At 35.5% G+C, this 23665-nt stretch overlaps 3 protein-coding genes, 1 non-coding gene and 1 pseudogene across 4 annotated transcripts; all 5 read right to left on the bottom strand.

Annotated features, from left to right (window-relative positions):
- Positions 1-43: 43 nt before the first annotated feature.
- Positions 44-8224, bottom strand: LOC132607254 (calcium-dependent protein kinase 20-like). The gene is made up of 8 exons (XM_060321150.1): positions 6125-8224; positions 5271-5414; positions 4803-4955; positions 3653-3768; positions 3177-3344; positions 1595-1819; positions 1325-1425; positions 44-1245 (listed from the first exon to the last, which is right to left on the bottom strand). Exons 1-7 carry the CDS (start codon positions 6981-6983, stop codon positions 1342-1344), a joined length of 1749 nt encoding a protein of 582 aa, XP_060177133.1. The 5' UTR covers positions 6984-8224; the 3' UTR covers positions 44-1245; positions 1325-1341.
- A 986-nt stretch (positions 8225-9210) lies between these two features.
- On the bottom strand, positions 9211-9448 carry LOC132608592 (U2 spliceosomal RNA; annotated as a pseudogene).
- A 1977-nt stretch (positions 9449-11425) lies between these two features.
- On the bottom strand, positions 11426-11621 carry LOC132608591 (U2 spliceosomal RNA). The gene has a single exon (XR_009570473.1). It is a non-coding gene; the product is annotated as a U2 spliceosomal RNA (small nuclear RNA).
- A 1553-nt stretch (positions 11622-13174) lies between these two features.
- On the bottom strand, positions 13175-16900 carry LOC132607255 (arginine-specific demethylase JMJ22). The gene is made up of 2 exons (XM_060321151.1): positions 15529-16900; positions 13175-13751 (listed from the first exon to the last, which is right to left on the bottom strand). Exons 1-2 carry the CDS (start codon positions 16821-16823, stop codon positions 13511-13513), a joined length of 1536 nt encoding a protein of 511 aa, XP_060177134.1. The 5' UTR covers positions 16824-16900; the 3' UTR covers positions 13175-13510.
- A 772-nt stretch (positions 16901-17672) lies between these two features.
- LOC132607256 (myosin-binding protein 7) lies at positions 17673-23111 on the bottom strand. The gene is made up of 4 exons (XM_060321152.1): positions 22688-23111; positions 20356-21970; positions 18525-18571; positions 17673-18324 (listed from the first exon to the last, which is right to left on the bottom strand). Exons 2-4 carry the CDS (start codon positions 21754-21756, stop codon positions 18222-18224), a joined length of 1551 nt encoding a protein of 516 aa, XP_060177135.1. The 5' UTR covers positions 21757-21970; positions 22688-23111; the 3' UTR covers positions 17673-18221.
- Between the last annotated feature and the right edge of the window lie 554 nt (positions 23112-23665).

A 23665-nucleotide genomic window follows, 5' to 3' on the forward strand; every position in this document is an offset into this window, starting at 1 on the left:
ATTTAATGTAATGGGCTAGCTCTATAGTCTAAACTCAAATTCAAGCGCAATATCGACTCAATAAACATATAAAATTTGAGAAACTTACATATATACAATTTAAGTGTTCTATATTCGAAAGGAAGATATTAAAATCTAACTACCATAACTAATCGCTTTACATATGTAAGTGACAAATAAGATTGTATAACACCAAAAAACCCAGACGAATGGATTAAATGGACGTAGGAAGTCACTTTCTGCTAAATGGATTACCATCTGGTAACAATCAGATCAACACATGTTGTCTATGACACTGATGCAAACGTTATTCTTCTATGAAAATCACTTATGAAACATAATAGATACACTAGTCCCCTACTGAGGTGTAAGCAATAACAATATTCCCTTCAGCACACTTGCAACTATTCTGGTCCATTATCAAAAAGTTATCTTCCCAAAGGAGCATTGAATCACCATGCCAGCAAGTTACCTTAGCAAATAAGTCTAAAAATCTCAAGAAGATCCCTAAAATGAGGTGCTCACAAGAAATGGTGAGACATTAAACCACTAATAAACCCTGGATTTTCCTGCAGGAGCAACTTCCATCCAAACCATTCAGGCTACAGGTTCAATGGAACACCTGTATACAGTTTTAATCTGCTTCCGCTGAATCCACACTAAGAAGGTGATCAACTAGTGAGCAAGCATAAAGGGTGGCATTACGAACATCGGTTTCCTCAACAGAAAGAAATAGACAAATATATAAAAGATACAAAATGGAATGCTAAGAAGGATAACAAAATTTGTCTTTCCTCTCCGATGCCTGACTAATCTTTACATCATACTGCAATCTAACTTTTTGATCAAATCTTGTTTAAATGTAATAACAATGCCTGACTAATCTTTACACTATACTAAGGAAATTCCTAAACGAGAAAGCGGTATGTATGGTTGGCTTATGCCTAGAAACTAATCCAGAATGATATCATCTACTGCACAATAGACCATGAGTAAGCATTTTCGACAGCAAGAGAAGGATCCTTCTCCTCACAAGGACGGCGACTCCTTTAGGTGCGAGGTGCGATATTACCTAGGTTTCTAAACTTGGACTGGATGGCGTAGCTTAGGTGGCAAGCAGTTATATGGATACGGTGCTTTACCCGTAGACGCTTGTCCAGCTCTCACAAGAATTGTATCGATGTCGCCCTCGGAGGGACTTCCTGAATGGCCATACCGTACTCCGTGCAGCTATGGTTGTTAATCCTACAGAGTCAATCCAAGTTTTTGTTTCATGCACTTACGTGGATGATAATAGACAAGTAGTTTATGGTTTATCACTAACATCAAGTTTACCGAGCTTTAAGGCACTCTTTTGCTTCCCTTCTCACCAAAGCCAGTGTCTTGCATCATTGCTACAAATTCACTGTAATCGATGCGTCCATCCTGAAAAAGAAAAATAGGTAGAGAACTAATTGGTATGACCTTTCTCCTTAAAGATTACTTAATCCATGAACATTATGATCTTATCTATGTTCCTATAGTTAACGACGCGCATTACGCATCTGCAAGATATAAGAAATAGAACTCTGAAGATGAGAAAATTATGGTTTACATTATCTTGATCAACTTCACGCATAAGCTCGTCGATGGGAATATTGCTCAAACCAAACTTATCACAAGCATTTTGGAGCTCATCCTTTGTGATATATCCACTACCATCTTCATCAAAATATGAAAACGCAGCATACATGTGATCTTCCTTCTGAATTTTGTTTAGATGGAGCATAGCAGCTATAAACTCGCCATAGTCAATTGTACCGCTATTATCAATATCTGCCTGTATTTTCCACACAGAAAGGTTTTTCTTGTAAGGATCATTTTGGACAATTTATTGTTAAGAAGATATGAATGCCAACAAAATCAAGCAGAAGCAGAAGTATTCAACAGTTGGTAAGTATTAATAACATTGAGGAACATTTTCAGATGCGGAGGAAAATGATTGTGATCTCCAGTAGATTGTCAATGCAAACTCAGTTATGCAACATTACTGTTTTTCCGGTTCAGATAACTTATGGTCCTATAATTATGTTCTTGCTAGTGATATTTTTGCAGGTTGAAGAAAGCAAAGGATGGACAGGAGGAACTTGTTTCTCATTTCTCATAGAGTGAAGAATAAATATTAAGTTTACAGTATTAGTGCATTACATTGATTTTACGTAGGGACAGGAGGAACTTGGTGCATCATACAGAGTTTTTTGGAGAGAAATGAGTGTTATCACGTAAAAAGCACATGCACATCAAACTAAGGGCAAAGGGGAAAAGACACGATATTTTTTGACACACGAAGACTTTAACTATTTCCATAGAGGGAGAGAGCACAAGTTTCCAAAACTTCAGAAAGGAAGCATGAAAAGTAAGAGCATATTACATGACTATCCTAAAAGGCTAAGAGCATATTACATGAATACCCTGAAAGGCTCAAATATTCCAAAAGGACTCAGCAAAAAAAGGTTTTATATACTCTTTTTCTTTTAAGATAGTAAACCTGCAGGAATGTCTCTGGCATTATTCTTTGTCTTTCTCCTTACAATTCATGGTAGAGCCATTTGTTTTTCACAAATGTGTCTTCTCTAAACAGTCTGAGACAAAATTCTACTCAATGAACCCTTCTTCTTTTGGCCTTTGCACTCCATGGATCATTTTCGGAGGCAGTATAATGCGGTTTCCCTCCAGTGAAAAGTTAGTGCTATAGACTCAGTGTTGATATGTAGGATTTTGTTAATTCACAAAGGATTACAAGTCGATGTTTGAGTCTATAGACTCAATTCCCTCTTTGAAATCTCCATTTAACTGATCTAATTCTCATCCAACATATTTCAACTTTGAATCAAAGAAGAAGCAGTCCTGCTCCTTCCTTGACCCCTTTGGTCAAACCATCTCCAGCATCCAAGTGTATACACCCCAACTAATCCAGTCTTTTTGGTGTTGAGATGAATATAGAAGTAAATAATTTCGATTTCACCTAAATACCTTTAGTCAAGAATAGTTCTACATGTGATACAATTTAATAATCTATGCATCCAATAAGAAAAGACTCGTGTGATATATAAAGCCGACTTAGTTCTAAATGCTATTTAATGCTGTCTATGATGTACATAAAAATGCTCTTGAACATAACAAACAGTATCACTTACCGCTTGCATCAAACTAACTATTTCTGAATCCTTCAGATTGGCACCCACTTTTTCCAAACCCGTTTTCAGTTCTTCGAGCGTAATATGTCCACTATTATCTGCGTCTATCATTTTGAACATTTCCTTCAGTCCTGCAATTTCCTCTCCAGACAGACTTTCAGCAATTACCTAAAAAGCAAACAGGGATTGCTTAGTAATAACAATTAAAAGTCAGCATTACTTGATATAGTAACATGTTTTAATATCCTTCTCCTGTTCCTGATTTAAAAATTAGCGAGAAACGTATATAAGCCTGGCACAGCTGTGTATATATAGGAAATAACCAAATACAGGCCACTTAGGAAATAAAATGGACAAATTATAATAAGATACCCATGTAATTTTCTTTCTTGAAATGATCCTCGCAGTTGTTTTTACAGAGACATTCCACGAATGACAGCATTCAGGTAAACTCAGCGATCAATAAGATAACTTACTCTGACTGCTATCTTCTTTAATTTATTCATTGCAGAAAACTGATTGAGACGACTGAGAACAGCACAATCAAGAGGCTTATCTGGAGCAACCCCACCAACACGGACCCATGGATGACCTGAAATTAGATAGAAGAATATAATAAGCACATTCGTCATTCAAGTTACAAAGCATTCTAATGTATTTCTTAAGCAACTATACAGACGACATCACATTGTTCTTCCTACCATATAGAAAATTTAGAATGTCAGGTTTATACATATTTACAACTGCTTCATCCATCACCTCTCCCTTCCACGTTATCTCTGTTAATCCATCACTAAAAGAAGCTCATATATACTACAACAACAAGAAGAACATACCCAGTGTAATCCCACAAGTGGGGTCTGGGAAGGGTAGAGTGTACGCAGACCTTACCCCTACCTTGGGATGCTCATATATAAGATCTGAAATCATACACATATGCTACCCTTATTTAACATATAATACGAGGCCAAAAAGTAAAGCAAGAAATTCTAGCTAGACGCTATTACTCTTAGGAATACAGGTCCTCTGATTACATGTGTTTCAAATTTCAACAATTTGGCCAAACTCCAAATCTATAAAATTTAAGCTGCACAAAACCTGAGTTTAAGATACCACTGGCTTAATTCAGTATTTCCCTTAAAATTATCTGATTTCAAGAGGTAGATCCTTTTTTTTTTTTTTTTTTTTTTGATGTTTACACATCCTAAAGTATAGCATGGACGTGAACTGATGTTTTGCAAGAACTTAAATACGTCTGGTTCCTTAATATACGCAGATGCTGTTATGAGTGTTATCAGCAACCAATTCTAAGATCTTAACTTTTGAGCATCTCCAGCTACATTAAAACTAAGTTTTGTTCCATCTTTCTTCAACTAACATGGGCAATAACAGTAAAACAAGACCTTTACAACAAAAAGAATTAAGGATATTTTTTCAACGAATATACAAAATCATTTAAGTAAGTTCTTTAATAAAAACGACTTCAGATGCATATCAAGACAGTTGATAATCTATCTCAGCAAACAAATGATCCAGAAGGAAGGATGAGCAGTATCATCAAATATTGAAAACATACACAACATGAGAAGAGCATAAAGGATCAGACTGGTGAATACTGCATCTTACAAAGAACTTCATGGGCAGTCAACCGCTTTTTGGGATCTCTCACCAGCATTTTTCTGACTAAATCTTTTGCACTTTCTGATATAGCAGGCCAGGGTTCTGATGCAAAGTCAAGTTCCCCTTTTAAAACCTGTTCAAATATTCCTTGCTCCGACTCTGATTCAAAACAACAAAATTCGTTGGCAGAATAGCATTCATGTTTGCTTCAATGTCTATGGGATCAAATATCAAAGGCAGTGGTGGAGCCACATCCAAGCAAGGGGGTTCATATGATACCCCTTGCTCAAAATCTTTAATTATTATACGTGTACATTAGCCAAAAATAATAAAATGCATGATAAATACAACGGTTGAATCCCCTTGACTCGAAACAAAAGCTTGATTTAACCTATGTTTATAAAAAGTTGAATTCCCTTAATGAAATTTCTGGCTCCGCTCCCTGCTCAAAGGAAGAAAATTAAAAAACCTTACCATCCCAAAATGGGGGAACACCGCTAAGCAGTATATAAATAATGACTCCTGCACTCCAAATATCACATTCTAGACCATAATGCTTCCGCAACACTTCTGGGGCCACATAGTAAGGGCTTCCAACAACATCACTGAAGGTTTCACCTGGGTGCGCCAGATTTGTATTCTTGATAAGGTGAAAGAAACAGAACACATAAAACAGCTAGAGGAAACAGTAAGAACAGCAGCTGATTCTTAAAAATTCATTTATCTGAAACAAAAACTAAAGTATCCATAGAAAAAGCAAAGATCAAATGAAAATAATTAATGTAGCCTGTCGATATGAACATTAAACACTCTTCCTTAATAAGCTTAATGTAAACATAGGTATGAAAATAGTAACGGCAGGCAGAGACTCTAAGCAATTAAGTTATAGAACAACATAGTACTGCCCATACTAACAAATCAAAGATCCAGCGCGTAGATGCCTCATAGAGCAATATCATTTTCTCTGTCTAGGACAGTATGACTACTTCAAAGATGTCCTTGTACATACATACATGCTCTTTGTTACTGTTATATCAGGATTAGATTAGTTGAAAGTTAAAAGAATCAACATGAATATTGTATAGGATACTTTAATGATTATGTTATGCTTGAAAGTCAAGCAAACTATCAACAATTTTGTAAAATTTTAACTATTATTCTCAGAATATTTTTAATGATTGTTTTATAATACTAAATAATCCCAAGATGGAATAACTAATACATGAATTAGCAAACCTTGCATAACAAAATCCTGCATAACTAATCTCTGATTAACTCTAATCAGCTACCAAATGACCCTTAAGGATATTGTTTTTTCAAAAGAATACCTGGCTTGAAGAACACTGATAATCCAAAGTCGATTGTCTTCAGAGGTGATTCCTCTTGTTCATTGACGAAAAGAAAGTTCTCGGGTTTCAGGTCCCTATGCATAACACCCAAAGAATGACATGCTTCTACAACACCTACTATTACTCTTGCAAGTTCAGCTGCCTTCTTCTCTGAATAATGCCCTCGTTGTAAAATCCTATCGAAAAGCTCACCACCTGCACAAAGTTCCATTACAACATGAACTGCAACAGCATCCTCGTACGCTCCAACAATTTGTACCACACTTGGTTGTCCTGCCAAGTGATGCATTATCTGAATCTCCCTCCTTACATCCTCAACATCTTCCTCAGTTGTCAAACGCCTTTTAGCAATGGACTTACACGCGTATTCCTTATTACTTGACTTCGATATACATAAAAACGTCGTCCCAAACTGCCCTTGTCCTAACTTCCGCCCTAAACTATAAATTTCTTTTATATTACCCGTTTTTCTTCCTAAAACTGATTCAATCTGAACCCCTAAACTCGACGTTCTCCTAACATGAGTAGGCTTGGTTTTAGCGCCCTCCACAGGCTTATCAGGAACAGTCTCATTAGCAACTACATTCTTGTTATTATTATTACTATCCATTTGTGTATTATCTCCATTTATCATAAGGTGTGGAGGTGGATTACCTTGTACATTACCAGATCCATCTGTTTTCGATGAATCAGCATCTTTGCTTTTCTCTGAATTCGTGTCCACCCCTTCATTAGGGAGTGGTAAATTTTCAGAGTGATTAGTTTTCCATACAGCTGCAGTAACAGATTGTAAGAACCCATTGTTAGCCAATTTGGGTCCTACACAATTATTCCCCATTTAGCTCAAATGATCAAAATCTCAACCTTTCTCAATTTCCAATATCATCATATACTATAATAACCAGAATAATTAATGCTCAAACTATTGTTTGATCATCAACATTCAACAGAACACTTAATGAAGCCCTAAATTTTTATCCCAAAATTCTAATACTCACTAAATCACACGATTGCACCAAAAAAAAAAAACTGAAATTTCCGTGAAAATTCAAGAATCGAACAACAGATGATGTCCCAAAATGAAATATGTTACAGATTTAGAAGAAATTTTGGAGAAATTGTTGGAGATGATGAGGAAATAACAAAGATGAATGGATCGGTTGGGTAAGTTTGGAAATCGAAATATTTTTATTATTCCGTTAATTCTGTTGATGATTGGAGAAAGTGTTCTTTCATGCATGCATGTGTTATGTGTAGCATGCAATGACATTTTTCGCAACCTATTGCTACGTACTATTTCTGGCTTTATATTGTGAAGGTAATAATAAATAATTCTTAGCATGTGAACAAGGGGCGGAGCTACACTATTAGGTATGAGTTCGGACGAATCCAATAGCTTTTACTTCGACCTTTTATTCGTATTGGAAAATTCATTAAATACGCGTAAATATTAGTAAAAGTTATAGTCAAGTATTATTCGGCAATCTAATTTACAAAATATGTACACAGTGTATAGGTAATGTATAATTTATACTAAATATACATATAATACATCTACTTATACATATAATATACATACCTATACATATAATATACATTCCTATACACAACATATACAACCAAAGTGTATAGGTAGTGCATACTTTGGTCATGTTTGGTAAACTAGTCGGCTGAAGGGTATATTTACCCAAAATTTACCTCAATATTATATTGCGAACCTATTAACAAAAACGAGTTATGAGTTCAGTTGCAAGTAGAGACGGAACTAAAATCTTTAGTCGTTTAGGATTCTGAACCATAATTCTTTTTGCATACTGAATCCTATACTCATATATATTAAATAATTTAAACACAACTACATGGTTTGAGCAAAACTATTAACTCCTTGCTGAACTCATACCTATAACGATGGCTTAGCCTATGTGAATGCTAGCTTTTACCTATGTGAATGCTAATATTATACTACCTCCGGATCAAAAAGAGTGTTCACTTAGCTATTTGCACATCCCGTAAGAAAATACTAACTCTTTGAAAAAAAAGGCAATTTGACTAAATTGCCCCTAATTAAATAGGTATTGGAATTTGATTACATGCACTTAATAGGGGCAAATATAAAAAAATAAGATTAATTTTTTCTTGATTTGATAAGTGAACACTCTTTTTTATTCAAGAAAAAAAAGGTTAAGTGAACTCTTTTTGATCCGTAGGGAGTATTATTTAAAATGTAAGTTTATATAGGCCAAGTAAATAAAGGGGAAATGTAGTTACATCGTACCACTATAATACAATACCTCAAAGTATTAGATAATAAGTAGATTCAAATGTTTAATTGTGATAGAAATAATTATCTAGAAATTACAACCGAAAGAAAGGTTAATAGAGAAATATAAGGACAGAAAATCTCTTCCTAGTTTGCATTTGCATCCAGTGGCGGAGCCAGGATTCATATTAAGGGGTGTCAAAAAATATAGAAATGTCGTGACCTAGATTTGCAACCCCTTAACCGCTACGCTAAGCCTTCAACTTGTGTTAAGGGGTGTCAATACTAGCATACATACCTATAAAATCAAAATTTCACCTATATATACAATGCAATTTTCCGGCGAAGGGGTGTCGCTTGATACCCCTCAGGTGGCTCCGCCCCTGTTTGCATCTCCTGCGTACTTTGCATATTATTCACAAAATTTTAGTTAAACTTTACTTCAACCTATTGTTAATGATGAATTTGCTTTTTCTACATGTCACAATATTTCTATTGAATATTTTTTACTATATAGTGATCTTATTCTGTCTCATGCTGCTTTACTTAATTTTAAGTATGAAATTACTAATAGACTTTAATGGAGTTTGTACTTTCCGGACAAAAATTCCACATGCTCTTCTTTTTTTTTTTCCAATTGTATTATGTACATTTCCTATTCAAGTAAAAATGTAAGTCGGATTGATAAATTAGTAAATAATGTTCTAAAGGGCTCGAAAAACCTCTTAGCTTCTTGCAAGTATAAAGTCGGGAGCAAACCATAAATACCCAAATAACGGACTGTCAAAATATTGGACAAAATTTGGGGGGGTGCGCCAGGCCCAAGCAGTAGTGCAACGCTAGGGCGACACGCGAAGGCCCAAATAACAAGCTACTTGATGGACCTTTCCCCTTTAAAAATTATATTAATATCTTGTTTCCCCTTTACAAATTAAATTAATATTGTGAAACTAATATCGTGTAAATCAATGACCCACATGTCAAATATTAAACTTATAAAAATAAATACTACACTTGATTAGCCAAAATGCCGAGAACAGTATGCCATTTCAATATCACAGGCCTTGGGTTTTATACAACTCTCTATTGTCTGCTTCCTACTTTCTTTCGATGTGGACAAATGAAACTTCTTCTTGCTTTATCAAAGCGTAAAACTAAAAACATACTAACAAAAGGAGCAAAGGCAATATGTAGTCCTCCCATATAATTCAACAGATATTTTGTAGTAAAGCAATTCATTCTAAGCAAACGAATAGAAATATCTTGGGGCAAAGCCAGAAATTCAAACAAGAGGATTCAAGAAAATACTATAATGTCAAAGTTGAGATTTGAACTTGTGACTTAAAGCAACTTTTGAACCCCTTTATGACTTCACCAGAATATTCTTTATATCAAACTAGGGATTCGGTTGTTTATATATAACTAGTAGTGTAGTATACTTATATAATAAATAAAAATAAACCAACAAAAGATATTTCATAATCGGTAGATTTGTGGAATAATGTTTTTTGTTTAGGTGTTATAGACATTCAATAGTTGCTTTAGTATTTACAGTTTCCATTTGAATTTACCAAGGAAATAATTGAAGAGTAACATAAGATCTCAAATGTTAGCTGTCAGATATTGTTTGAAATTAACAATGAAGGAGATGTGTCAACTGATATTCTGTTAATATAGGAGTATTTGAGAATTGCGATTTACCAACTAAAAGGCAATAAGAGATAAATTTTTCAATTTTTTTTATTTTGGCATTCTATTTTTACTTTTCCTCTATAGGTGGCCTATTTCAAGCACGGGCTATGGAGGATTAGGGAAAGATGGTTGATGTGATTGATACCACTTATCAGAGCCTTGCAATTACAGCTGAACCATCTTTCACCACTTGAGAACACCACACAACTTACAAGCAGATAGACCAAGATACACATTTCTACAAGTAGTGAAAACAAACTGAAGAAGTTTCTATTAGCACACCATGTGAGGTTACTTCCACACATGAAACATTTAGCTAAGGTGCACATTCTAAAGTAGGCTGCTAGCTAGCATCCAGAGGTGTCTAGCGATCAATGAAATAGGTAAAAATCATGTGAGACCGAGACCAAGGTTCAAAACCCGGCATAGACAAAAAAAAGTTGGGTGTTTTTTTTTTTTTAATTTGCCAAAGTATTGGTGGACGCTGTTATCCGATACTTGAGAAATGTTTACAAGCTACTTAGATTCCAAGCCACTTACCCTATATATTCTATTGGAGATTAGCACATTTGTGGGAGAGAAATGCTTACTAGATAGTTTGATTCCAAGCCACTTTCCCTATATATTCTCTATTGGAGATGGATCATTTATGGACCAAATGTTGTTGTTGATAAGTCAAATGGAATAGAGATTACAACAGTGAAAGATGAATAACCGATGCCTAAAATTTGTCTAGACTGTTGATTCCTCTTCTTTTTTTTGGTCTGAACAGTATCTGGCCTTTTTTATTCCTCTAGGAAAAATACAAAGATCAATTAATAAAATGTCAACAACTGCCTCAATAATCCCTCGTGTCAAGAAAATCACCTGTGCTAGTTTTCACTTGCGTTCACAATTTCTTAGTTACAACAGTGAAAGATGAATAACACCTAAAATTTGTCTAGACTGTTGATTCCTCTTCTTTTTTTTGGTCTGAACAGTATCTGGCCTTTTTTATTCCTCTAGGAAAAATACAAAGATCAATTAATAAAATGTCAACAACTGCCTCAATAATCCCTCGTGTCAAGAAAATCACCTGTGCTAGTTTTCACTTGCGTTCACAATTTCTTAGTTAATGAATCTTCCTTTCTACTATGTTAACATTTCTGTTACTAGCCAGTCATGCTGGATTCCACGTAATTATACTTCAGCCCCAAATGTTTTTGATTACAATATTCTCTGTTCTATAAAAAAATAATGTGAAGGACAAACAAAATTATTGCCTTCAAAACCATTAATATTGGGCCAAAATAACACAGATAATGCACCAAAACATTGAACTAGACTTGGTGGGGTGCGCCAGGCCCAAGCTGTAGTGCAACGCTCAGGCGACACGTGAAAGCCCAAGTAGCAAGCTACTTTGATGGACCTTCCCCCTTAAAAAATTGAGTTAATATCGTGTAGATCGATGACCCACATATCAAATATTAAACTGATAAGAACAGATACTACACTTGATCTTAGCCAAAAGGCCGAGAAAGGTATGCTTTTTCAAACAAACAGGCCTTGGGTTTTATAGCAACTCTCTATTGTCTGCTTCCTACATTCTTCCGATGTGGGACTAGTGAATGTTACAAAGCGAACTGCCTCTGTTTTCTTCTAGCATAAAAACATAACAAAAGGAGCAAAGTTAATATCAGTAGATTTGTGGAATAATGCTTTTTGGCTTTAGTATTTAACGTTTCCATTTGAATTAGACATTTTAAGTATTAATGAAGTAATTGAAGGAAAAAAACACACTCAAATTTTAGTAGTATTAGATTTTGTGTTAGACATAACATTTTAGGAGATGTGTCATTGATATTCTGTTTTTGTGTGTGGGCGTGGGGGGAGGGGGGGAGGGGGTTCTAGTCAGGTGTTCGATAACCCCGCATTTGGGTCCGATTAATTTGAATTAGCGCCGAGGAGTCTGACATTGGGGAGCAAAGCACTCCCTAACAAAGGCTACTCTGCACCCAAGAAGACTCAAACCCGAGATCTCTGATGAAGAATGAAGGAGTATTTGTCACTCCGCCAAAACGCTTGTTGGTATGATATTTTGTTAATATGGGATCATTTGTTACTTAAATTATAAATATTTGAGATTCAGGAACTAAAAGTCAATAAGGAAATTCTTTAGTTTTTCTAGTTTCATTTTGCTTTTCGATACTCTAGAATGGGTAAAAGTCCATTGGTTTTGCTTTCCTCTTGTGCCTGCAAATCTGAACAGCTTGATTTGCATCAGAAACTATAGCATTCTTACCACTTGTACATATATGAAACATCCGCTCCTTTTTTCGATTCTTCTTCTATATAAGTGAATAGATATTTGTAATTCAACCGATTTGATTCTCATTCTCATTATCGACGAGCTCCACGTATCCAAACTCCGTTCTCTTGTATTAGCGAGAAGCTAAGTTCCGTTTTTAGCTTTGGCAAGTCTGTAACTACCTGAAAAGACTAGTCTAAACTTGTCTCTGACAATTCAGTGGATAAAGTAGGAGAGAGGAAAAATAGTAGTAATGAGTAATAAATAACCCTTCTTCCCGTCCTTTCTCTATAGAGGACTATTTCAAGCACAGGCTACGAAGGATTCGACAAAGATTGTTCATGTGATTGAATCAGAGCCTTGCCTACAGCTGAACTTTCACCCCTAAGAGAACATCACACAAGCAGATTGTACAAAATACGAATTTCTACAAGTAGTGAAAACAAACTGAAGAAATTTCTATTACCAAACCATGTGAGGTTAGTTCCACGTATGAGACCTTTATTAAGCAATCACACTTTCTGAGCTAAGGTGGTGTCATTCTAAAGTAGTCTGCTGGCCAACATCCCCAGGGGTATAGCGATGAATGAAATGCATGAAAATTATGTGAGACCAGGGTCAAATCGCAGAAGAGAAAAAAGAAAAAGCTAAGTGATTTCTTTCCATCTACCAAAGTCTTAGTGAACATAATTATCTGGTACCTGTGAAGATGGGAGATGGTAGGTGTCCGATGATTTTATGAAATAGTTGAGGAGCACGGGCACCACGTTATTACAGAGGAAGAGAGAGAGATTCCAAGCTACGTTCTGATTTAAGGGCCAATGTTGTTGATACAGCAAATGGAAGAGATATTACAACACTGAAAGATGAATAAATGACGCCAAAAATTGTCTAAGACTTTGTTGATACCTCATTTTGTTTTCCTAAACACTATCTAGACTTTTGATCCATCTTGAAACATACAAGATCAATGAATAAAATGTCAATAAGCCCTCTTGTCATGTAAAGAATGAGCAAATTTCATTGAGTAAATTTCATTCTTGCAGCTTCATCTGTTTGTGCAGAAGATTCATCAAAGTCCACTGCCTGGGGACCAACTGATGAAGATTTCATCACTGGCCTTTCATCAAAAAGAAAATTTGAAAGCGCCTGCTTTTGAATCAGTGACCGTATCCCAGAAGGAAGGTTTATTCTGCTGGGCTTTTTTCTCCTCGGCTTTCAGAGTCAACTCATCAATAGTACCTGGAAGATATGTTTCAATAGCATTCTTAAATTTGTCATGCAAATTGACTCTGTCGCTTGTTCCAGACACAAGAGTGCAAGCATTTGGCCTTTCTAGAAACTCCAAAACATTCAGTAAATTCCTCCTGCAAGGCGAAATGACAGTTGGAAAATAACCATCATAAAAATCTCATGCTAAGTTCGAGCTAAGTGCACTCGATTAATACATGTCTACGGAAGATATCTTATTATCCATAGAGCTAATAACTTCCTAAGTAAGGCATAAGTAAGGCATACAACTTCCTATCCCAAATAGGCATCAATGTCAAAACTTTTTAAATATGAAGCAAAGCAGAATTCAATTAAGCATAACTATGCATATCTGTGTTTGAGTAAAAAGCTTCAACTAACAAGGCTATTGTGGTTTAACGGAATTAATCCTGGTTAGTGTGTAAGGGATTAGAAGAAAGGGGAAAAAGAATATAACATCGAAGATGTATCTTTTATTAAGAAGAAGCCTGCAACAAACATTCAATCCCATAGTCCCGCAACAAACATTCAATCCCATAGTTCTAACTACAAGAATGTGTCAGCATAGCTCATTATCTCACAAAAGTTCGCTTATTTAGGTCTTAGTATAAACCACCTTAAAGCTCAATATATTTTATTTTATCAGTAAGAAAAAAGAACTAGAATGAAGACAGTCAGACTAACCCCAAAAAAGAACTCATTTAGAAGAAGCCCGCAACAAACATTCAATCCCATAGTTCTAACTACAAGAATGTGTCAGCATAGCTCATTATCTCACAAAAGTTCGCTTATTTAGGTCTTAGTATAAACCACCTTAAAGCTCAATATATTTTATTTTATCACTAAGAAAAATGTCAAGCTTTAAGGTGGTTTATCCTAAACCTTAAAGCTCAATATTACATGCGAGGATTAGATGTTGCGAGGATTAGATGTAACGCAAAGACACCATAATTTCCTTGTATCTTAAAGAACTTTTATCATCATATAGAGTCACCATAAAATCTTTTGAAGCCATGATTGTAGGAGAGAAAATAAATATGCTTTAAATAACTATTCCAAACAAACAGATCAAGGCAGTTATCTCATTCTTTTAGACATTCTCTAGTCTGCATGCTTCCAACTATTGGCATATATGTTCCCTGTTTAGTGTTTACAGAGTTTCATGGTAATAAGTAGCATGACCATCATTTCCACTGTATCAGGGTTTTTCTTTCTCGGTCACTTTTTACGCTTGAAAAGAGAGTGCGGTCATAAAATAAAAGGGTACTACTAAATTTATTCGAAAAAGACCTTAATGCTAAATTCTCCAATAACGCCCTCCTGCAAGATATAAAAGTACTATAAAGGATAAACCTTTCCTCTGATATGATAGCTTTATTAACATGAAGACTATGGAGAACAATGACTCAAGGGACTGAACAGAACATAGGGCACATTAACCTGAGAATACATGCGATTTTGAGTTGCAGCTATTTAATCAATAGTGAACTTTTGCATTTATTTACCACTGGTGTCCGCCTCCTTATGAACACTATGTACAACAACAACATACCCAGTGAAATCTCACAAGTGAGGTTTGGAGTGTAAGCAGACCTTACCCCTACCTTGGGAGGTAGACAGGCTGTCTCCGGTAGAATCTCGGCTCAGAATGCAGCAAAAACAAAGCAGGTCAAATAGGAAAAAGGAACAGTAGTTACAACAAAACAGCATGCTAAGCGAAAAACAAGAGACAGTAAATAATAACAGAACTCGAAGAACAAGAAACTACAGAAGAAATACTACAACTACAAATAATAACAGTCAATAGATGAACACTTTGTAAAATAGTGATTTTTTTATCAAGCATGAAAACAATATCAAGTGCCAGAAATATAAGAGACAAAAGTAGCATACCTGCTAACAAAGTTCTGGGTAATGGCAATCGAATCCTCTAAATTGATGACCAAATGCCACCATCCGTTAGGCACAAAGATTACTTCACCCGCCTTGCAGACACACTCAATAGGTCTCTTTTTCCAATTCTTCGTTGCATTATAAAAGTTCATGAACCATTCTATAATTGAAACAGGACTTGCCACTTCTGCACCATCAGGACTCGGATGAACCCCTGGTGGGACCACATCAGGCGGGAACAACACCCATTTCTTTGATCCTTTGATTACCGCATTCCAAGCGGAGGTAGAATTTGGATCAATGTGGAATGACGAGCCAGACCCTGCAGGTCCAATTATAATCCACCTATAGTCTGGCCTGTCATTACCCAAAACACTAAACAAATCCTCATTGAAGTACATCGGGATATCATAATCCTTTTCTAATTGAGGAATTTTCTCCGCAAACTTTGGATCAAACAAATACAACGGCCTTTCTTCCCTCACTTGATCAGAATACCTAAAGTAGTCCTCAAGCTTCATTTCCACCGGCCCTACCGAAAACTTCACATCCCCACATTTTTCAATCAGATAACCCCTATTCCATTTCTCCAATGCAGGCCAATTATTCTCCAAACACCCTTCTAACAAAACCGGCTTATTCGGTTCCTCGAAATTCAACGCAAACTCATCAACAGAAATCCCTTTCCTCCTTACTATATTATCCCTTTCTAACCATTCAGCTTTCATTTCAAGATTAGCACATAACCAACTCTGAAACAAGTAATCAGAATAAAAGTCTCTAACTTTAAAACCACAACTCAAAACTGAAAACAAAGGCTTATTAGCACTAACAAAAGTAGACTTCCAAGAACCTTTAAAAAAGAACCCACCTTTACAATTCTCTAATACAAGATTCCTCCAAAGGGGTTCATGATTACAAAAGATATAAAAACCTTTGCTTACAGTTGACAAAATACCCAAATTAGTACCTTCTAAAAGGGCTAAAATATCAAGAACAAGCTCATCAGTTAAAGTCTGAAGATTACCTAAACCAGTGTTTCTTGAATTATGAGATGATGGGTTGATATAAAAATTCCCAAGTGGTTGTACTCCATGGTTATCTGATTGTACTGACGCTTTTAAGCTAAAACTCCCATCTCCTTCTTCTTGTTGTTGTTCTTGTGGTGCTATTTGGTATTGTTTGGCAACTGTTTCTTGTTTTGTGGAAACTGAAATTTTCTTTGATTTCTTATTCTTTCCATTTTTTGTCTTTCTTTTTTGCTTCTTGAATATCAAGGTCTTGGAACTCAGCATTGTTTTGAGGAAATGGGGTTTGAGCCGCCAAGGTTTTGAGTATTACTTGTAGTTCTGCAAGAAATAAGAACGTACAACACTTTTGTTCTTTCACCAGAATGTACAACACTTAAATGCAGCCAAACCTGGCCTTTTTTTTTTTTTTTAACACTCATGTTTATTAACGCCATGGAAAAATGTAGTGGGAATTTTATCTTATTTTAAAAGAAAATTACTACTATTAGGGAGAGGGGGGAGAAAGATAAATACTTACTCGGTCGGAGCGTTTACGTCAAAGTAATTTAATTTACTATGGTTAAGTGATAGAAGTGTAAGTGCAAACACATGTCATGCATTTATTGATTTGATGTAAACACCTGATACATATAAGTGTTTTTAGGAGAAGAAATGTGATAGGTGGGATCCCAGGCTCACACTATGTGAGCTATTCTCTAACCCCGGGTAAATTCATCTTGGCAATTTTAAGTTTGGATATGGCAAATCCTAATTCTTTTCGTATTAAAAGGGGTAAATTTGAGATCGTCACTACCCTTTTGCTTATGAGTTTTTGCTTTAGCAGTAGCAATTCATTAACAGATACTTAGTTTTAGTTATAGTCATCACTCATCACACTTGTTGGTTGTCGAGTATAGAAACAGATAGTTTTGTGCTCAAAAGTGAGAATTCAAAAGGTTAACTTAGTGATAGACTTATTACATTGAGGCCGTCTTAGATTCTATTTGTTCCAAGTCATTGGAAGAGGGTACCTGTCATGATTGACTAATTGGCATGAGACACAGTTGGTGGTAAAGAGTAAAGCCTACTAATACTAATTTATAGCTGTAATTTGTACTATAGTATCTAGGGAAAGAAAAAGCAAATAGAAATTCACTTGAAAGTAAGATACAATGATACATGAGTACATTTCACAAAGTGAAGTTCCAAGAATTTACATTCACTTGGCTAGGCTTTATCAACATTAGTCAGTCTTGGACTAAAAGTCTAGATGAATAAGAATGAAGCTCTTCGACAATGATTACAAAAGTGCAATAGCACTAACATCTGATTGGCAAAAAGAAAAAATTCATTCACAAATTGTAATATACAGGAGAAGAAAAAAGGAAACCTTGAGCAGAATCAAAACAAACCATATATGATCACAATTATTCACAGGTTCCAAACTGGCAGTGGAACATCTATATTTTCGATGACACTGGTTCAGCCAAATGTCACAATTCCAAGAATCAAGCGGAAGAACACAGCGCAGAGTGAACCCACAATTTGGAGCAGCAAGAATTCAGGGGGAGAAAGAAAGTAATAAGAAAAAGCAATCAATCTGACTACAATTCATTTCGCACTGACGTTTATGATACAGTCTTCAGTAATCGAGGTGGAATACTAGGAGAGCAGGAGCTGGTTTTACACCTGCGTACTCATCAGACATCTCCACTGCCCCACGCGAGGTCCCTTGTCTAAAAGCATTAGCAAGCCTGCATTGTTGGTGGATGTTCCAAACGTGTACCTAAACAAGTACCAAGATTTAATTGAATGTTAGAACTTGCTCAAACAAACAACTAAACTCAAGCAGACAGAATGCAAAATAGGTTGTTGCTTTCTTTTGTAAGGTAAGAGAATCGTAAGAAGTTGAAGAGAATCGTAAGAAGTTGAAGCACTATAGAAACAATTTAATGATAAGAAACCAAATTGCAATGATCAACTCACTTGCATCTGCGGGCTTTTCTTCTCCACAAAACAAAGCATGTGATCCACTGAATAAAAAGAATATAAAATAATTCAGCTTACGTATAAATCAGAAGACAACACAGAAACGGAAGGGCCAAATAAGAAATGGGGGGAGGAGAAGGTGGGAGTAAGACAAGAGTGAGAAACTTTGATGTCAGAATAAAACAAATTGGTTTGCTATTTATTACCCCATATATTACTATATGCTGTCTATTCTGAGCTAGATCCGCATTGGTTCTAGAGATTTTAGGTCTTTTGGGACAACTTAACTACATGATTTTAGGTCTACCTTGTTCACTTTTAGTGTCATCACTATAATAGAAGAAAATTCAAATGGTACTTCTGATTTTTTGTCCCTAGAGCCCCTTCTCCCACAGGAAATATGAACATAAATCCAACAAAAAATGGAAATAGTTCAAGCACATTTGTTTAGAGTCCAAGTGGCTATCGAAAGTAACTAAAGAAGAGAGAGGCATCAACTGTCTATGTCAATATGGACAAACATAGCTATAAACGAAGATGCCTGTGAAATTGCATCAAGATCTAAGTGATGTCATAATGACATTAACTAAATAACCTTTGTCTACTTACCATTTGAAATGTGATGCTCCTAAAACTTTGGGATTACATGGGTTAGCAACAGCTCTTCCCATTTTGAGAATGGACTTCTTGATTAGACATAAGCCTAAGACACTAATCCATCTGATAACTTGATTGAAGATTAAGTGTACACGGATATAACTTATTGAAACGACTTAACCATAAATTCCTCCAAACACCAGCTCTGAGCCGCACCAGACCTCACCCATAATTGATTCAAGATAAAAAACAATGACCACAAAGGCTAACTATAGGTCTAGTAGAGGTCTCAGAAAGAGACGCAATCCAATTCATTCTCACTTTTTCCTTCTAGGTGACAGAAGGTTTCTCTCGTTCCATCCTGAGCAGAAAATATTCTATTTCATCATCCTAAATTCGAAATGGTTTATCTTAATTCATACAGCAGCTTGCTACAAAGATTGCCTCCAAAGTCTCACCAAGCAGAAAGCTAAGAAATGGGAAGAAAGGTTCTCACAGCGCTATATTCTCAGTGCAGCAAATAAATCACCAACTTGCATGAAATAACGCACTTGAACAAGAACTCAAGCCTTTTTGTTTTTGGATAATTGCAACAAGAACTCAAGCACATAAAATAAGTACCACAATGACAAAAGAGTGTTCTATGGATTATCTGTCCTAATACATCATATAATTACGTAACTTTAGTATTTATACATAACCCAAAAGGATCTTAAACGTCAAATGCAGAAATACTTACTTAGGATCGTGTAGTTGTAAAAAAAGCAAAATCAGATATCGGTTGGAATGTGGAAAAATGTCATTACCTAAGGGACTGTAACCAAAATTTGTGACAGCGCAGTTAAGGGTTAAGAAAATGAGTAAGGCTAAAGAAGGCAGGTCCAGCACATTTCTAAACGGTTTGGTTCTGGCACAGAAAATAATCTTTGCTAAGATTAGTATCAAAGTAATTAGTATTTCTGCTATTCTATCATAGAATTGATTCCAATCAAGCTGAATTAAGCCCTATATATGTTACTAGTCATTGACATGAGTGAGCCAATAAATTTCCAGACTCAATCAAATCGAATCAAGTATATGTTTACAGTCACAAAATTGCTACTAAATGTCCTAGCAACGAGCCAATAACCCAGAACTATGCTTTCACGTTGGACAAAGATCATAGATATCATCATAACTGAGAAAATGAAGTTACTGCAAACCATGAAGTTAACACAAATGAATACCATACCTTGAATACAGACAAGAATGAAACGCTCCCAATTAGGGATGGCTTCTTTGCAGGTTTTCTCACGGCTGGGGACATCTCTTTGCATAATTGCTGAGCAATCTCCTTGAGCAATATCACCTGTGCTTTATCAGTCCGCATAGCAATCATAGCCTGTCTCATTGATTCCCGATCAGCCTCAAGTGCCTGAAGCCTAAAATACAACTTTGTGACCTCTGGATCTCCAAAATCTGTATGATTCAATGAATCCCTCGGGGTATAGTCGTCAGCCATTGCGGCTGAAGCCTTGAGTTCTGACACACCGTTATATCCAGCCCCCTGATGTACAGAATCTATTGTGTAAACTCGGTCACTCATGTCATCTCCAATTTCTGATGAATTATCCACTTTCCTCAAGTTTGAACGCTCTTCTGTTTGTGAATACTCTGCTTTTCTAATACTTCCACCAAACCTTGGAGAATCTGAGATGCAATCTGAGTTAATTTCTTTATTTGTAATAAAGGGAGATCCTACACTATCAGTTGAAAATTTTCTAAGATGTCTATTCCTCCTTGGGGAATGACCAACTATCACTTTTTCAAGTATGTTGTTCTTGAAAAGATCCCCATCAGTGCTTCTTGGCGTCCTCTCCAACTGATTGATCCTGTGCTCCAAATCGCGCAATTGGTCGCATGAACGTGGGGTCTCTTCAAATGCATATTTCTCAACATCAACAGTCTCATTATCAAACTCTGTGTATACTTGATTCTCATTAATAGTGCATTTCAACGGAGGGTAATCAAATGGAGGAACTTCGAATTGCCCATTGATAGTCTCGGACATACTATTGTTCCGACTAAAACGGCCCTTTTCCGTCTCACAATCACCATCAGCCTCAGATTCTGTTAGCCCATAACTCATCATTCTATGCTTATACATTTGCACCTCACAAGTCAATGATTGAATTGTTTGCTCCCTCTTGTATAATAAATCCTCCAACGCCATAATCTCCTGCTGATCATGCGCCGTTTTCTCCTCAGTGTACCTCTTGAATTGTTTAAATTCCATCTGAACCTCTGCCTTTTCTCCTTGCAACCTCAAAATCATTGACATTGCCTCGTTGGCCGCCGAGGACGATGCATTTCTTTCTTCCTCCAACTCAGCACTTAAATCCTGAATTGAGCGTTGTTGCTTACTTACCATTTCCCTAAGTGCTGTGCATTCATTTTCGATTTCAATACGAGCATTTAGAGGTAAGACAAAGCCTGGGATCATAAACTTATTCTCATTATATTCATCGAATTTTCGCTTCACAGATCGGAGCCAAGTCCCTGAATAGGACCTGTTCATCCCAGAACAACTGCTACACCCGCAATCACAACAGTTGACCTGGCTGGTTGTCGGGGCCGAATTTTGAGAATCCATATTCTAATGCACATCCAATCAATCGTCGAACCTCAAATACAAATACAAAAGAAACTGCAAAAAACAGAAAATTTCACAAACCGAAAGACGATTAATCCTGTACAACAAGCTCTCAATCCCTCCCTCTTCGATAAAATGTTTAATGTATGTATCCCCTCGGCTTCACATAGGATGAATTCCCCCTTCCCTCAATTGCAACACACAATACAAACTCCTGCAAAAACAACCACATTGTTTTCAATTCCAAGCCCAGGCACAAATACCTTAAAGCTAGGTTTACATTGTTGTAGTACTAGTACCAAAAACAAAAACACATGAATTGCTTATGTGCAATAACAATGTCAATATTAGCTTTATCCTCCCATATATCTTTCCACAATTTATCCTGTAAAATGTAATTCTTTATCAAATGCAATAACAATATACTTCTACAAATTCCTGCAAAAACAACCACATTTTTTTTTCAAATTCCAAGTCCAATCACAAATATCCAGCTAAATTAGGTTTACATTGTTGTACTCCAAAAACAAAAATAAATAGAGATGAACTATAATTAATATTTTAATACATGTATTGCTGTGTGCAATAACAATGTCAATATTAGCTTTATCCTCCTGTATCTTTTTCCACAATCTATTCTGTAAAATGTAATTCTATATCCAAAAAAGGGAACAAAAAACTACATTTTTTTACATAAATTAAGCAGAGTTTTATACCTAATGCATCGCCTAATTGTCAAGGTTAATTTTTCTTAACATGACATCCATGCACATATACGAACAATATATCCATATGCATAATAAAACATGCATATATAAAAGGGAAATTTTCAAAAATATACAACCCAACATAAAATATTACGCCAGGTAGCCATATTTTTTCAGTTTATACAACATTAAGCTACCTGATAAAAGGCGATCATAAGGTATACCTGAAAAACAAAACGAGATAATAGCTGTAGCTGAGAAATGGAGGTGAATTTCTCACGGGAAAATGGAAATTATAATTTCTTCCAGCTTCCCGGAGAATTATTGAAAGATATATCGACGTAAAGCGAGGGAAAAATGAAAAAAATAAAATCTAGAGAAAAATACAAAAAGAGGAGAGGAAAAAAAAAAACGTGGGAGAGAGAAAAGAAGGGAAAATTGAAAACCCTTGTCTTTTTTTTTTTTTATTTTCAGTTTGTGGATTTTGTATATGATATTATGACTGTTGTTTTCAGATTTTTTTTTTTTTTCTTTTCTCTCTAAGTTCTTTAAGGAGAGGAAAATGTGGGATGATTTAGAGAGGAAAAGAAAAGGGGTGATTTTTGGAATTTCGCTAAGGGATATTTTGGTTGAGAGTTTTCTTCGGAGAGTAGTAACTGAAACCGTGTCCTAATGTTTGAATGGAGTAGTATTTTGTCATTAGATATTTGATTATCTGATAAAATTAAAACGATATAGAGATCAGAGTAATAACGCCTACGTGTTAATATAATCTAAGTGTTTAATAAATTATTTTGGAAATTTTGAACATATTGCTCTGAATTACTTCATCTACTTGAATATTAATAAAGAATAATTTTGTGTTTTGGTATTAAGTATTTCTCTTTTGCATTTATATTAATCTTTCGTTGTCATCTTCATCTGAAAGATAAATATGAGCCACTCAACAAATATTCTGATTAATAAAACCAGACGTCCCTTTTTTTTATTATTATTATTTGCTATAGGATTTATGAAATAAGTAGTAACTACTGGTTATATTTTGGACAATCACTAATTTGTCACAATTTAATACTAGTATATTTTTCAACGATGGATGTCTTTTTCTTCTTCTTCTTGGATTTTTTTTATTTTTTTTTGGTTTTCTAACCAGAATATTCTACTTATTTATAAGAGTTTGAAGGCAATTAACTAATTCTTCA

This window comes from Lycium barbarum, chromosome 8 (assembly GCF_019175385.1).
Source record: "Lycium barbarum isolate Lr01 chromosome 8, ASM1917538v2, whole genome shotgun sequence".
In the NCBI taxonomy this organism is placed as follows: domain Eukaryota; kingdom Viridiplantae; phylum Streptophyta; class Magnoliopsida; order Solanales; family Solanaceae; genus Lycium; species Lycium barbarum.

Bases quoted from the DNA above. Each gene is read 5' to 3' on its own strand.
- LOC132607254 (XM_060321150.1), bottom strand. From the start codon at position 6,983: ATGGGGAATAATTGTGTAGGACCCAAATTGGCTAACAATGGGTTCTTA. The intron at 3,345-3,652 runs GTAAGTTATCTT...TTTGCTTTTTAG, and splicing joins TAAAGAAGATAGCAGTCAGA to GTAATTGCTGAAAGTCTGTC. The intron at 1,820-3,176 runs GTAAGTGATACT...TGGAAAATACAG, and splicing joins TAGTTAGTTTGATGCAAGCG to GCAGATATTGATAATAGCGG.
- LOC132607255 (XM_060321151.1), bottom strand. From the start codon at position 16,823: ATGCTGAGTTCCAAGACCTTGATATTCAAGAAGCAAAAAAGAAAGACA. The intron at 13,752-15,528 runs GTATGCTACTTT...TTCGCCTTGCAG, and splicing joins ACCCAGAACTTTGTTAGCAG to GAGGAATTTACTGAATGTTT.
- LOC132607256 (XM_060321152.1), bottom strand. From the start codon at position 21,756: ATGGATTCTCAAAATTCGGCCCCGACAACCAGCCAGGTCAACTGTTGT. The intron at 18,572-20,355 runs GTATGGTATTCA...CTTTTTATTCAG, and splicing joins CATTCTTGTCTGTATTCAAG to TGGATCACATGCTTTGTTTT. The intron at 18,325-18,524 runs GTGAGTTGATCA...GTACTTGTTTAG, and splicing joins AGAAAAGCCCGCAGATGCAA to GTACACGTTTGGAACATCCA.